Raw genomic sequence first — 17,293 nt, 5'->3', positions numbered from 1 at the left:
AATTATATAAAAAAATATCTACTGACATTTAGGAACTCGTAGTAATGTACAGTTAATTTTCATTGTATTTTATAAGACCAGAGGTTAAGTAGAAATGCTATAAGGAAACCTAAGCTCCAGTAAAGTACTAAATATTGAAAATAATTGATAAATCAATACTAATTGCTGATTAAAAAATTGATTTATTAAGAAACTGTTACATGGAGACTTGGTTGTGACTACTGTATAGTATGTTCCACAAATTTTCTACCTTGAATTGGTTTTAATTTGACTGTAATTTAGATACCACTGAAATTAAACGGTAGCATGGGAGGATCTAAAATGCATGATCACCACTTCATGCTGGAGCATGCATTTCAACATGTCAGAATTATTATTTTCATAGCTATTTAAGATAGTTTATCAATACAAATTTATTTTATTTTTGTTTTAAGAATTACTTATCCAACTGAATTTATGTTGGGTAGGTAAAATATTATTTGGAGATAATACAATTAGAAAGTCAAGTCTGAATCAGGAAACGCTTAAAAGGACACAATACAAAGGTGTATTTTTATGTAATAAAACTTTTTTGATCTTATTACAAAATCATTGCTTTTTTCTGTTAGGCCACTTTATTTCCTCTATATTGGGTAGATATAGATTATATCCAAAATTACCTCATTTTAAGCTCCTTTCCCTGCCGGAAATAGAAATAATTCATACCCCATAAAACACTTCCTTACTATTTTACTACAGTCAATTCACTGATGTGCTATTTTTCAATGATGAAACAAGTGAGGCAATACCAGAAAATAAAACTGAACCCTGAAAGTACTATAAAACTCAGTTTAAGATCAGCAAGTAGAATATTAAAAATAATAATTAAATACACAAATCTACTCGCAGCTTTGCACTGCTGTCTTTTAATGCAAAATAACCCCATCTGCAGATACTAGTTTCATGAAACTATACAGCATAAAACAAATTAGGTACCATTTTATTTTTGAGAGAGAGATCTGGTTTTCTTGCAACAAAAAAATACATTTATATTTAAATACAAAGTAAGTGTTATTTTATTTATATTAGGATAAAGAAGAGGAGCCATCTTAAAGTTTCAGTGAACACATGAGTCAAAGATGACGAGTCTTGCATTTCTGCAGTGCCATCTGCCTTAACTCAGGGCAGTGGGGAATCAGAGCCATAAAAATATGTGGTTGGAAAACTCAAGGGAATGGGTCAACCTAGAGAAAAAGAGGCTCCACAACAATTACTTCTTTTCAATAAAAAAAGCCCTCTGATTTCTGAAGTGCACAGGCACTTTTGAAACTAAAATAGGAAACTCAAAGTATTGTTCACTTTTAAAAGTGACATTAGATTAAAAGGGTAAGATTCAAGTTACTATGATTTTAATGGTTATTTTTAATAAGATATAAAAATAAAATATCTATGAATATTTAATTTTTAATTTTAAAATACTGTGTTCTAAGGTGAGTAATCTATTCTGAGAAATGTTAATAAAATGTATAGCATTAAGAGCACATTGGCATTCATGCTTCTATTTGAATTAACTACATTAGAAATAGAAATTACAGATTTTTTATAGTGAATTTTATGTAAAACTTCTACTTTCAAGTTACTTTCTTAGTGAATTTTATTACAGTGATAGCAAATGCACTATTATAAGGGTCAAGATACTATCACATTAATGTGTTGCTATTATTGTGAAAAACTTCATTGTTAGGACTCTAAAGAGAGGATGCTGGTCCTCAAAATATAAATTGGTTGCTGAAATTTGTATTCCAGAAAATAATATGTGGTCTCATACTGTTTTAGATATTAATTATAAGCTGGCTAAAGTCACCATATTAAGTTTTCAAAGCACTTAAGTCTGAAGACTGCTGAACGGAAATCATTAAATAAAACAAACAGATAAATGGAAAAATGTAACTGTGGCAATGCTCACCATTCCCTGAACAGTAGCTGATACACTACTCAGAATGAAATGAATTATTTACATAATAGTCTGAGGATCAAGTACACTAAGCCCATAGCATTACTAAACACTGTAGAAGCTACATTTTCATAGTACTCCATCTTCATAACAATCTTACCCTAAACAAAGAGTGTTTTCAAGTGAATGCATCAAATATTATATCCTACTTATTCAAAAGTATACCCCTTCATGTAAATTTTAGCTAATAAACCCCCCAAAAAGGTTTATTAAACTAGCAATAGCAGACACACTGTATATGAAAAGGAGTTTCAACTTATGAAAAGACTATTTACAACTGCAGGTCTTTTGCAGTATTGTGTGATGCAGCTTTAGGTAGAATGTCCAATTGCTGGAGCACTTCATGAAAGTAAAATATAACATCTGTCACATATGACCTTTAGAGGTCATAATACCCTTTATTCTAAACATTGTGCTATGAAAATCAACTTTTATACTGTCATTTAGTTATGATCACATCACTGCCATAACAAGACAATGTCCATTTTGCTTATTCAAGTTACCACTTGTTAATGCTAAAGATATTTTGCTTCTATCACAAAATGCAGTTGTGTATACCAAAAACATTCTACACATCAAAGGAGGCAGAAGTATTCATCAAATATACCTTGATACGGAGCACTAAATCCACGATATCTGTGATTGCTGTCTGTAACAAAATGCAGTCTGAGCCAGTTTTTGTTGCTGATAATTGGTGGTGGTATATTCATTCCAGATAACCTGAATTATGGAAGACAACAACAAAAACATTTAAAAAGCCTTGCAGCACTAAACAATTTTACTGAGTTGGGACCCCTCCCGAATTTATATACATGTATACAATATCCATGACTCTGCATCAACTTTTTTATGAAAAATGAAACAGTTGTTTTAGGTATAGAAAAGTCAATCATAAAACAGTGAAATTCCAAACACCCATTGTTCCAATTATGTTGCATACATTTATAAATTCAACAGTAACCTACATATGATTTTTGATTCACCCAAATTGACTGCATATGTAATAATAAATATAACGGAAACTGAGCTTAATGGTGCTGCTCATTGTGGTCCCTATGTTTGTATTGATATAGTATAGTTACAAAACAGAAAGACTTCAAAGCAGTAGATATACTTTTTTCTACCTAATATATTCTCACTATTTCACATTTGATGACAAACTTTACAATTTAATTTCATAGGATAGAACTATTTTAATGTAATTTCATAATACTATAATTTTTATTATTAAAATTCCCTATAATGCACCGAAGGTCTGCTCCAATTGACAGACAGAAAACATGGCATTTTGGGTTTATACTTAGGATGTCCCAAAAATGCATATACACACTTTGAATAATTATAAAGGCAGTATTTTTTTAAATGCATTTCATTTTCAAAATGGAGCTATCAGCTGTTACAATATGTGTATACATTTTTGAGACACCCTATATTTAGTCTCTACATAGCTAGTCATAAAGAAAACATTTCATAATATCTTTAAAACAAGGCACTTAAAGCAAGATCTTGAAACTATGGGAATTTTAGACTGAAGTGTTCTAATAACAAGTATGTGATGTATCTTTTCCATTCTTCAAAGCTTACACTTTTCTTTTGCTTCATCAGAAGGCAAATTAGGTGTGTGTGTGTGTGTGTGTGTGTGGTGATTACAACTCTTTTCCCTTACCTTATAATGAATGATCATGAGCTAAGTCATGGACATATGAAACCACCTTTATTTATGGGTATAATTGTGCCCCTGGGTATAGAGGATGGGCTTGGAAACATACTATATAACCCAATTTTCTTGCATTCTAACATGAACAAGCTGGGTTTTATTCCAAACATTTCTCATTTCTCTTCCTTCTTTGGAATGCATCTTTAACTTTTCTCTATCAATGCTCTATTTTCTAGTTTATAGTGGTGTTTCTATTTATTGTTCAAGCTGGGTGGTTTTTCATATTTGAATTTAGTAAATATATGTAATTCACTTGCAGAAGTTTAAAACTCAAGTTATAAAATTTCACTTCATTGCTTTCAGAAAATATCCAAGTTATGTTTACTTCTGTTTGCTTGTTGGTTGGTTCAGTTTAAATAGCAACACAGTTTTTAAACATTTGGACTTGATATAATTTTATTTTCCATAGAGTAGCACAGTTCATGACAGATTTTGATGTACAAGGTTTCTCTTCAATTCCCTGATTTAATAAGCAAAAATATCCATTCACAAAATTTTAAATTATTTTTGACAGGCTGTAGACATTTCTAAATATAATGAGTACAGAGTTTGGAGAGAGGTCCTTAGAAGATCCAATAAATGAGAAGGAACTCAACAAGGACATCAAGAAAAGTGAGAAAAGAAAGATTAAAAGAACAATAAAAGTGATAAATGCCCATGTATCCCAGGGACATCAAAGATAATTTCACCAACAAAGTGTAGTTAAGACTAGCAATAGCTACTAAGGCATGATAGGTTGGAGCCTAAATTTACCTTCAGAAATTGACAAAGGAGGAACTGAAGATATTAGAACTGCAGTAGCTGGGGTATAATGTCCATGAGGTGGATCAGATAATGGCAGATTAACAGGGGTGGAATTAAGAAGATATTCCTGATACCTTCAGTGCTTCAGCTCATGAAGCCAAATGGTGGATCAGCCAGTACACTGAACTAGAAAGCAACTGTGCCACAGCACTCCTCTACTGCAGACAAGAAAAGCATCTTCACTGGTTCTAAAGCAGTCATATGGACTTTCCAAATTGTAGTCACCTACTATTTAAACACAATTTACACAATATGACTTTATGGTTTATGTAGAATGCTAGTAAATGAATCTACTTATCTTTGTACCATATTTTACATATTATCAGAGGAGATCTTGAAAATGGAAGATGGAAAATATATGCCACCTAGAAAGATTCAATTAAACTAATTATTTTAAAGAATCCTATATAATGAAAGCCTAATATGCTAAGTGTCTGGTCATCCAGTCATCTGTTCAACCAATTAAAGTATAATATGCTAATGGTATACTAAGGCCACTTAACTGCTTGCTATGACGTGCACTGACCACCAGGGGACAGGTGACTGGTTGACCAGTTGCTATGACGTGCACTGACCACCAGGGGGCAAGCGCTAAACACAGGAGCTGCCCCCCAGCCCACAGGCCCCAGGCCAGCCAAGGCGGGTGCTGGTGGGGGACCCCCCCAATAGCCCTGCTGGTTGCCCCACAGAGGGAGGCAACCAGCGACAATGGTGTGGGGTGGGGATGGCAAGCAGGTGGTGCCAGGGAAGCCAAGGCAGGTGCCAGTGGGGGCCCATTTGCCCTGTCAGTTGCCCCACAGATTGCCTCTGATCATTGGCTAGGCCTAGGGACGCTACCCATGTGCGAATTTCATGCACTGGGCCCCTAGTTAATTTATAAAAGACTAAAAGAGATATTTCTTAAATATAAGCAATTGTTATCTCTATGTCAAATCATTATGGTCATTTGAAGGCAAGCAGTTATGTGTGCATTCTCATATAAAGTCAGTAAGAATCAACACTTGATAAATAAGAGATTAGGTATATTCAATAATTATTTATGGATCACTTACTATATGGCAAATGTTATGCTAAATAAGCATTGGAAATAGAGTAGTACCAAGACATATCAATCCATGATTTTACAAAGTGAAAATACAGAAGAAAACATAAGTAAATGACTGATATAAATTCAGATGGTAGTGCTGAAACCGGTTTGGCTCAGTGGATAGAGCGTCGGCCTGTGGACTGAAGGGTCCCGGGTTCGATTCCAGTCGGGGGCGTGTGCCTGGGTTGCGGGCACATCCCCAGTGGGAGATGTGCAGGAGGCAGCTGGTCAATGTTTCTCTCTCATCGATGTTTCTGACTCTCTATCTCTCTCCCTTCCTCTCTGTAAAAAATCAATAAAATATATTTTTTAAAAAAAATTCAGATGGTAGTAAATGATGTACTAAATAAATAAATAAGAGTAACATGTTCAAGAATGTCTAGAAATAGCAAACATCCCAATTGATTATACTCAAAGCAGCCATACTCATGATTATGTCTTAGATTACTAATCTGGCTTTTAGAAGAATTAAACCAAAGAAAATTATGATCATTAAAAATGGTACAAATTTGTAACCTAACTATTTGTATCGAAGAAGAATTCAAAATGTGTCTTTTGAGTACTATTTGTAAATTAACCTAATAAATTAATAAGGACATTGAATTTCACTGAATATTTAATGTATAAATACTGAAAATAATATAGTACAACTTTCCATAATTAATTTTGCATAAAGTGTTTCTATTTATATAATTTTTATTCAAAAATAACTAAATCATAATTTTTAAAAAATAGCTGCAATATTTTCTTTTATAGATAGTCCTTAAGTGTAAGAAACCTAAGAGAACCAACAGTCTTTACCATTTTTAAAAAGTCCCTAAAATTATTCTGACCTTACCCTTGGGATCATAATTCTCTTGTCAGATCCCTATTGCTATCACCGATTGATTTCTGATTCTCAACTTTCTCAAAACTGCACTTGTAACAACAAGTGTCATATCTGGTGCCTCTAACATTTATTTTTTGAATCTTTCCAGTTCTCCTGCTCTCTCCTAATTTTACTTCTTTCTCTTCCTCTTTCACTCTCTCACTCTCTAGTACCCTATTTTACTTCATTTGAGCTCCTTCTTCCTGTGGCAATTAGATAAGATGCATTCCTCACAGGCTGTTTTCCAAGATTCTGTTAGATTAATTGCCCTATATTGAACTATAATTAGTTGCTAAAATGCATTCCTTCATTTAACTCGGGGTCTTTTTTTATATATTCCTCTTTGAGGCTGAGTAAATATAATATTTTGTACCTTTATTTACTTTACTCTTAAGCATTCTCAGAGAAGCCAGCCTTAAAGTTTCAAGGTTAAGCTAATCTCTTTCTCTGTCCTCAGAGAGCACTTATCACATCATTTATATTCTATATAGTAGTAAGTTTTCTATCAACATTACTTTAAAGGTAGGTTATTAAATCCCTGGTGCTGCACGGAATGATTGACACATAGTATGTGTACACTGATATTATTTATCAAGAAATAAATTAGCCCAACTGGTGTGGCTCAGTGGTTGAGTATTGACCTATGAGCCAGGAGGGCACAGTTTGCTTTCCGGTCAGGGCACATGCCGGGTATGTGCTTTAATAAAAAATTTCTTAAATTTAACAAGCATTCTCCCACTTCCATGTTTTGCCATAAAATAAAATAACATGCAATGAAATTATTTTATAGAACTCTTTAAGAAACCACTACCTGTATTTATTTCTTCATTTCTAAAAAAGAAGGTATTTCATAGCTGCAAGAAAATTCAGCATCTTAAAATAGTCAAAAAGAAAAATAATTTCATATTATGTTCTGCAGCATAAGTGGGAAATTTATTATTAGCAACAAAATTAATCCATTTCTTGGATGACATTACGAGCACTAATATTCCATGCTATGTAATCATGAACACTCTTGTGTGGAGTGTACTGATATCCACATGACCAGGCTGAGCTTTTTTGTCACAGATGACTGTGTTCTTGGTTAAATATGCAAAAAGTCAGTGACTGCAGAACAGACAATCCTATGTGGTTTTAACAAAAGCATTAAGAAGCTAAGCACTGTGTTATGCAATCCAACTATTGTGAACCCAGATGTTATAAAATATTTGCAAAGCAAATGAGAGAAGTGGCTATACTAAATTTCCTTTCTTTTTCTCCTCCACTTTCACCCACATAGCCCCCTGTTATCACCATCTATACCTCCACTCTGGTTTTCCACTTACCCCCCACCCCATGATCTACCTATCACATATTCTTTTATAAAAACTCTCTGCTGCAGAGAAGTGTTTTCTTTTATATAAACACATGCTTAAGAAAATACGCTTATATTTTAGATAAATACGTGTGTATTCACCTACCAAAATTTAATTAAAATAAAAAAGAAATTAAAAAGCAGGCAAAATATCTCCAGATCGAGGCGTTTTTAAAAGAGAAATCTACTAAACAGAAAAAAATTAACAATTTTATCCATTCTTTTCCAGAAAACAGAATATAAAGAAACCCTTCTGAACTCATTTTGTGAGTTATTACTCTAATAATAAAGCCAGAAAAAATCAGTACAAAAACAAACAAAAAACTACACACCAATATCTCTCATTACCTTAGCTTTAAAAATCCTAAATAAAGTATTAGCAAATAAAATTCAGCAACATATAAAATAATCGTATGCCAGGACCTAGTGAGATTTATTTAAATTATGTAAGGCTCATTCAACATTTGAAAATCAATCAATGTAATCCATCATATCGAAAAAAAATTAAGTGACCAAATCAATGGGCACAGAAAAAGCATTTGTCAAAATCCAACACCCATTCATGCTAAAAACTTTCAGCAAATTAGGAATAGAGGGAACATCCTTAAGTTGATAAAGATATATATAAAAAAAATCCTACAACTAACATCCAACCTCATATTAAATAATGGTTTTGATTAAGATCAGGAATATGTCACATCATTCTTATTAAACACTAGGGGCCCGGTGCACGAAATTCGTGCACCGGGTGTGTGTGGGGAGGGGAGTGTCCCTCAGCCCAGCCTGCCCCCTCTCACATACTGGGAGCCCTCAGGCGTTGACCCCCATCACCCTCCAATCGGAGGATTGGCCCCTTGTCCAGGCCTGATGCCTCGGCCAGAGGCGTAGACCCCCATCACCCTCCGATCGCCTGATCGGCCCCTTGCCCAGGCCTGATGCCTCTGCCAGAGGTGTCAGGCTTGGACAGGGGACCCCCATCTCCCCCCCCCCCCCGATCACTGGCTCTGGCCCCCGCCCAGGCCTGAGGCCTCTGGCCCAGGAATCATGCCTGGGCAGGGGACCCCCATCTCCCTCTGATCGCTTGCTCCACCCCCCGCCTAAGCCTGATGCCTCTGACCCAGGCTTCAGGCCTGGGCAAGGGGACATCATATCCCCCCAATCCCCGGCTCTGCCCCCCACCCAGGCCTGATACCTCGGCCAGAAGAGTTGACCCTCATCACCCTCCGATCACCAATCACCGGATCGGCCCCTTGACCAGGCCTGAGGCCTCCGGCAGAGGTGTCAGGCCTGGGCAGGGGACCCCCAGCTCCCCGCGGTTGCAGGCTCCGCCCATGCCCAGGCCTAACGCCTCTGGCCTAGGTGTCCTGCCCGGGCAGCGGGGACCCGCAGCTGCAGCGGCCCCGCGATTGTGGGCTCCGCCTTAGGCCCAGGCAAGGGACCCCTAGCTCCTGGGACTGCCAGCTTCGACCGTGCCCAGCTCCCATCGCTGGCTCCACCCCTACTTCCTGCTATCACTGGCCAGGGCAGAAAAGGCACCTGATTCTCCGATCATGGCCTTTGCCCTGCCCCCCGGCTCTTAGCTCCCCCTGGGTTTCCGATCACTGTCAGTGGCAGGGGGCTTCTTCCTGCTTTCCCTTTCGCCTCCCTGCATTGTGCCTACATATGCAAATTAACCGCCATCTTGTTGGCAGTTAACTGCCAATCTTAGTTGGCAGTTAATTTACATATAGCCCTGATTAGCCAATGAAAAGGGTATCGTCGTACGCCAATTACCATTTTTCTCTTTTATTAGATAGGATTGTGCTGGAAGTTCCAGTGAGTACAATAATAAAATAAAATAAATATACATTAAACAGAAATAAACTATTCTGATTTGAAGATGAAATGATTATTTATGATGAAAATAGAAAATAAACTCCTAGAACTAGTAAGTGTATTCAGCCAGGTAGTATATGCACAGCCCATGGACACACACAATAGTGTGATCAAGGCCTGGGTTGGGGCAGGGGCTGGGTGGAAGAGGAAAGTTGAGGGAAAATATGGGACATCTATAATAATGTCAACAATGAAAAATAAACTTAGAAAAAGGAAATAAAATATGCTAATTTCTTATGGAGATGTTTGCTTTATCGAGCCTTATTTTCCAATATATAATAGAATTACTACTCTGTTTCATTGATTCCATCTGTTTTCATGGGTACTTGCAATACTGTTTTAATGACTGCATCTCTGTATTTCCATGTTCATGGCTAGTACAAAGATCCATCCTCCTTATTTAATTTTTGAAAAGTTTTAGTTATGTCCACCTGTATTTGTTTCCAAACTTGTTATCAAGTTTCTAAAAAATAATTTTGAAGTTCTGAATAGACTAGTATACTCACTTGGAAAGAACAAACTGGATAATGCTTAAAAATAGTTAACAACTAGCACAGCGGAATTACAAATCAATTAAAAAAGACAAGAAAGGTATTGGCCTTTTTTAGTTTATTAACTTTTTTATTTTTAATATTTTTATTGATTTCAGAGAGGAAGGGCGAGGGAGTGAGAGACAGAAACAGCAATGATGACAGAGAATCACTGGTTGGCTGCCTCCTGCATGCCCCACACTGGGGAATGATCCCGCAACTCAGACATATGCCCTGACTGGGACTCGAACCATGACCTCCTGGTTCAGAGATTAACGCTCAACCACTGAACCACACCAACTGGGCCAATTTTAGTTTTTTTAAGGAAACTCCACACTTTTTTCCAGAATGGCTACACTAATCTGCATTTTCACTAACAGCGCATCAAAGTTCTCCGTTCTCCACATCCTTCCCAACACTTGCTGTTTGTTGATTTATTGATGATAACTATTCTAACAGGTGTGAGGTGATATCTCATCTGGGTTCTAATTTGCATTTCTCTGATGGTTAGTGACATTGAGCATCTTTTCATATGTCTATTAGCCATCTGTATGTCCTCTTTGGAGAAGTATGTATTCAGGTCCTTTCCCCATTTTAATTAGATTATTTGTTTTATTGGTATTGAGTTGTTATAAATTCTTTATAACTTTTGGTAATTAAGCCTTTATCAGATGTATCATTGCTAATAAGTTCTCCCATTCAGTGAGTTGTCTTTTTCTTTTGTTGATGGCTTCTTTTGCTGTGCAAAATTTTTTTAGTTTGAGGTAGTCCATTTGTTTATTTTATTTATTTTCTTTCCCTTCCCCAAGAAAATACTAGTATATCAGAAAAAAATATTGCTATGAGAAATGTCTGAGATTTACTGCCTATATTTTCTTCTAGGATTTTTATAGTTTTGTGACTTACATTTAAGTCTTTAATCCATTTTTAGTTTATTCTTTCATATGGTAAAAGGGGGTGGAATTGTCTTGTGGACCAGGAATTCCACTCTGGCAATATACCCAAAAAGCCTGGTACACTAAATAGAAATAATATATGCACCCCTATGTTCATTGCAGTATTTGCAATAGCCAATATTGGAATCAGCCTAAGTGCCAATCAATACATGAGTGGACAAAAAATAACAACAAAGAAAAAAAGCTTTGGAATATTATAGGCCATAAAAAAGATCTTACCCTTTGCCATAGTATGGATGGACCTGGAGAGTATTATACTAATTGAAATAAACCAGTCAGAGAAAGACAAATACCAAGTGATTTCACTTATAAGTGGAATCTAATGAAAAAAAAATAAATTTAAAAAAATACACTCATAGTTACAGACTGACAGCTGTCAGAGGGGATGGGTATTGGGGAATGGGTAAAAAAGTACAGGGATTAAGAAAAAAAAATACACAGACTGCCAGAGGTAAAGGGGGTGGGGAGATATAGAAGAGGGCAAGGTTAGATATGGTGCAGAAAGAGACTTGGCTTTGGTAGTGAGTGCACAACGCAGTATGCAGATGATGTTATAGAGTTGTACATTTGTAACCTACATGGTTTTTTTAACCAAGTAGAGGCCCGATACACAAAATTTGTGCACTAAGGGGGGGTGTGTCCCTCAGCCCAGCCTGCACCCTCTCCAATCTGGGGCCCCTTGGGGGATGTGCTACTGCCCAGTCGGACATCCCTCTCACAATCCAGAACTGCTGGCTCCTAACCACTCACCTGCCTGTCTGCCTACCTGATTGCCCCTAACCACTTCTGCCTGCCAGCCTGATCACACCCTAACCCAGCCGTGGGCAAACTACGGCCCGTGGGCCGGATCCGACCCGTTTGAAATGAATAAAACTATTGAAATAAAAGACCGTACCCTTTTATGTAATGATGTTTACTTTGAATTTATATTAGTTCACACAAACACTCCATCCATGCTTTTGTTCCGGCCCTCTGGTCCAGTTTAAGAACCCATTGTGGCCCTCAAGTCAAAAAGTTTGCCCACCCCTGCCCTAACCGCTCCCCTGCTGGCCTGATCACCCCCAACTGCCCTCCCCTGCTTGCCCAATCGCCTCCAACGGCCCTCCTCTGCTGGCCCGATTGCCCCCAACTGCCCTCCTCTACTGGCCTTGTCATCCCCACCTGCCCTCCCCTGCAAGCCTGGTCCTTCCCAAATGCCCTCCCCAGCTGGCCTGGTCGCCCACACTGCCCTCCCCTGTAGGCTTGGTTGCTCCCAACTGCCCTCCCCTGCAGGCCTGGTCATCCCGAACTGCCCTCCGCTGCCAACCATCTTGTGATAACATAAGGGTGGCCATCTCGTGATGACGTGAGACGACCATCTTATGATGGCGCGAGGGCGTGAGGGTCAATTTGTATAGTGCCTCATTATATAGGATATCACCCAATTAAAGTCAACATAACAAAGTATCAGTCTAATGCTATTATCTCTGTCTTCTTTGATATCTCTCAATGATATATCTCTGTCTAGTTTGATATATCCCTAGTTTCCTCACAGCTCCTTCACATTTCTTTTTAGAATAACTCCTCTTTATTTAACACTTTAAAGAGTTTGCTATTTTTGCTCTCATATATTCTAAAAGCTTGTTACTTCTAATAAATTTTGTATATTTATTTTGTCATTTTCTTGCAGACTCTTACAAATTCTAAGTGTTCTTTACTTAATTCCTTTTATGTGTCTCTTCCTTTTAAATTAAAAACAACTTCAATTTCACATTTTATTTCTTTAACAAGAACTTGTGGACCAATGTTCAATACCATATACACTTTTAAATTGAAATATAGGATACAAGTGGAGCTGGGAACTTTTCATTGAATAAAAAAGATGAAAAAGTGCTAACAGAAAATATTACAGACCTTAACGTTGCTTCTCCAAATCCAGCCTCTAGCTGAATGAAGGAAGCCAATCTCTACAATGTCCTTCAATCCAGTGATTTGGAAATATTATATAACCTTCACATCTGAATCATGTCAGAATCTTATCATCAAGTTTATTTACTGTTACTTTATAAATGTTGTCATTCTGAACCAATAGTATTTAGCCCAGATACTCAACATATATGACCAAAGTTATGACAAGAACTTACTACTTAGTTTTACTGTCTCCAGATAAAATTTTCCTCACTTTATCTTATGCATTGCCAATGTAGTATTCTTTTTTTAAAATATATTTTATTGATTTTTTACAGAGAGGAAGGGAGAGGGATAGAGAGTTAGAAACATCGATGAAAGAGAAATATCGATCAGCTGCCTCCTGCATACCTCCTACTGGGGATATGCCTGCAACCAAGGTACATGCCCTTGACCAGAATCGAACCTGGGGCCCTTCAGTCCGCAGGCCGATGTTCTATCCACTGAGCCAAACAGGTTAGGACAGCCAATATAGTATTCTTTATTAAAAACCTAAACTGTGACATCAATCCCTTGCTTAAGTATTCAGTGATACTCAAACACATACAGAATAGTTCACCATTCAACATAAACATCCAGTGTTCTACAAGATCAGACATAATACTTAAACCTCAGTTTCTCAATTTCTTCCCCTTCATACCTTGTTCTTGTTATAATAACTGGCACTTTCATGAACATGATATTTCCTCTTCCTGGTTTCTGTGTCTCTCCTCTACTTTAAAATGGCTACCTCAACATAATAAAAGCCTTATATGACAAACCAACAGCCAACATCGTACTCAATGGGCAAAAACTAAAACCATTTCATTTAAGAACAGAATGAGAGAGGGATGCCCACTTTCACCACTCGTGTTCAACATAGCTCTTGTAAGTGCTAGCCATATGATTTAGACAAGAAGAAGAAATAAAAGGTATCCAAATTGGAAAGAAAACATAAAACTGTGGCAGATGACATGAGACTGTACATAAAAAAAAACAACCCTAAAGGCTCCATCAAAAAATTATTAGACTTAATAAATGAATTCGGCAATGTAGCAGGTTACAAAATTAACGCCAAGAAATAGATGGCATTTTTATACACCAATAGTGAACTTACAGAAAGAGAGACTAAAAAACAATCCCATTTACCATCTCACCAAAAATATTGGACAACCTGGGAATAAACTTAACTAAGGAAATAAAAGGCCTGTACTCAGAAAACTACAGGACACTGGAAAAAAAAAATGAGATAGAGGAAGACATAAACAGATGGAAGAACATACCGTGTTCATGGATTGGTAGAATCAACATCATTAAAATGTCCATACTACCCAAAGCAATCTATAGATTCAATGTACTCCCCATTGAAATACCAATGGCATATTTCACAGACCTTGAACAAACTCTCCAAAAATTCATCTGTAATAAAAAAGACCCCAAATAGCTGCAGCAATCCTGAGAAACAAGAACAAAGTAGGAGGGATCTCAATACCAAATATCAAGCTCTATTACAAATTCATTGTTCTCAAAACTGCCTGGTACTGGCACAAGAACAGACATATAGATCAATGGAATAGAATAGAAAACCCAGAAATCGACCCAAACCACTATGCTCAATTAATATTTGACAAAGGAGACAAGAACATACAATGGAGTCAAGACAGTCTCTTCAATAAATGGTGTTGGGGAAATTGGACAAATACATGCAAAAAAATGAAACTAGACCACCAACTCACACCATACACAAAAATAAACTCAAAATGAATAAAGGACTTAAACATAAGATGGAAAACCATAAAAATGTTAGAGGAATCCACAGGCAGCAAAATCTCAGACATATGCCAAAGCAATTTCTTCATTGATACAGCTCCTAGGGCAATGGAACTAAAGAGAAAATAAACAAATGGAACTACATAAAAGTAAAAAAGCTTCTGCACAGCAAAAGAAACCACCAACAAAATAAGAAACCCCACTGCGTGGGAAGACATATTTGCCAATGTTACCACCAATAAGGGTTTCTAACATTTCATACAACTTAACAAAAGAAAGATAAACAACTTAATCAAAAAATGGGCAACAAACCTAAATAGATATTTTTGAAAGAGGACATAAGGAAGGCCAAGAGACATATGAAAACATGCTCAAAGTCACTAATCATCCGAGAGATGCAAATCAAAACGACAATGCAGCACCATCTCACACCTGTCAGAATGGCTATCATCAACAAATCAACAAACGACAAGTGTTGGTGAGGATGCGGAGAAAAAGGGACCCTCGTGCATTGATCAGACCATCAAACCTCAGATGGAAGGCAGGGGAGAGTGGAGGAAGTGGGAGAGATCAACCAAAGGATTTGTATGTATGCATATAAGCCTAACCAATGGTCACAGACACCAGGGTGGGTGAGGGCATGAGAGGGGTGATAAGGACACATATGTAATAACTTAATCAATAAAGAAAAAAACGCTTAAGAAGTAAATGAATAAAATGGCTAGTTTTTAGAGACTTAGTTTATCATCATCATTTTCAAAAATCCATCATTCTGTGTTAATTGCTTTTCTTCAGAGCTCCCACAATACCCTCACTATCTTTTGATAATAACATTTATTACATTGTATAGAAAATTTTAGACTGGGAAATTATTCTCTTCCCCTCTCCCTGTCTCTGTCTCTCTCACTATTTACAACTTTGCCAAACAGAATTATTCTCTAAAATATTTTGCTATTAAATGAGATTCTTCATAACCTACATTACAAATCTGGAGCTAAAGTAAGAACAGGAATATACTGGAAATCTAAACCAAAAAATAAAAAACAACAATCCAAGAGTATGATCAAGTATAAACATGTTGAAGTTGTAATTCCACCTCCAATAATTTAAAAGAAACAAGGTAAATAACCATCCTAGACATAACCTAAGTTAAAAATTAAAAACCTATTTGGGTAAAAAGCCATGATATAAAACTAGGCAAATATGATTGTACAATCATAGAGATGAGAAATAGCAAGGAAGAAACCTAGCATATTAAGTCATGTATCCTGGAATTTTTAAAACCAGAACTTAAAAAGTTAAAATAAAATTAAAATATTTTATTTACATAAATTTGCTTACACTAAATTCATTTCCTCTAGGTTAGTTGTTATTCAAATCAATAACATTTTGTTTGGTGTTAACTATAAACTAGACACTAAAAATATAAAATAAAAAAGCAGTTCTGCTACCAACAACCTCTAACAGAAAAGATAAAGAAATAAGAAATATTAATATCTGAGATTGAGATTCTCAGGTATTTAAATATTATATCTTTGGAGGATACTTGAATGTTTTATAAGTGCTGAAGGGAGCAGAAAATAATATTGGAAATAAGAAACATGGAAGAGCAAAGTTTATTTTTCTTTTTGTTTTCAATTTCAATTTTCAATAGTTTCCCCCATTTTAAAGAAGTAATTCTGTCTTAGTATCTAGAAAAGTGCCTAATATGTACTAGATATTCAGTAAGTTCTATTGAATGAATCCATGAATGATTGTTAATTTTTTTCTATTTTGATCCTATTATTTTTGAGACACATGATACAATAACCCAACTAAGGAGAGACACAGAGCAGATAAAATTTCATAATATGTTATAAAGTAATTTTTATTACTAATAATTGAAATTCCAAAGTTTTAAAGTAATTCACTTCATATAAAATTTAGTGAATTCTTCGATGACTTATTTTAAAAAGTTGGAGTTAGTATTAGTCTTTAAAACTGGTGTAAAAGTTTGAATACATGAACATGAATGTGCCCCACCTGTGTCCCCGAAGTGCAGGAGTCACTGATTTGTACCATTTTGTCATTCTTTTAACTCACTTCCCATCTCTAATTCCCCTCCAAACAACCCTTGCATTTTATTTTTATTTTTATTTATGCTGTTTGCTTTTCTTTCTAAAATGTTGTTCCTGCCCAAGCAGCTTGGCAAATTGCTACTTTTCCTTAAAGATTCAACACAAACATCATTTATCTGTGAAACTGAACTTCTTGATCACACAACATTTTGTGCTGTCGCTATTATATAAGCGATTTTCTCAGAATCACGTAAGAATTGCCGTCATGCCTTATTATTCTCTAAAGGCAGAGATACAGTCTAGCACAAATTTAGAGTGTTAGCATTTACAAGTCTTTGTTGAGTAAAAGATCTAAA

General features: G+C 36.2%; 1 protein-coding gene across 2 annotated transcripts in view; it reads right to left on the bottom strand.

Moving 5' to 3' along the window:
• Window positions 1-17,293, bottom strand: part of CSMD3 (CUB and Sushi multiple domains 3) — an 886,927-nt gene that overhangs the window by 601,440 nt on the left and 268,194 nt on the right. For both annotated transcript variants that reach the window (XM_059671887.1, XM_059671888.1), the window contains exon 6: window positions 2,601-2,713. In XM_059671887.1, coding sequence (XP_059527870.1) covers window positions 2,601-2,713 — 113 coding nt within the window. The remainder of the gene's footprint in view (window positions 1-2,600; window positions 2,714-17,293) is intronic.

The sequence above is a fragment of the Myotis daubentonii genome, chromosome 17 (assembly GCF_963259705.1).
Source record: "Myotis daubentonii chromosome 17, mMyoDau2.1, whole genome shotgun sequence".
Lineage (NCBI taxonomy): Eukaryota > Metazoa > Chordata > Mammalia > Chiroptera > Vespertilionidae > Myotis > Myotis daubentonii.
This window is presented reverse-complemented; position numbering and strand designations above follow the sequence as displayed.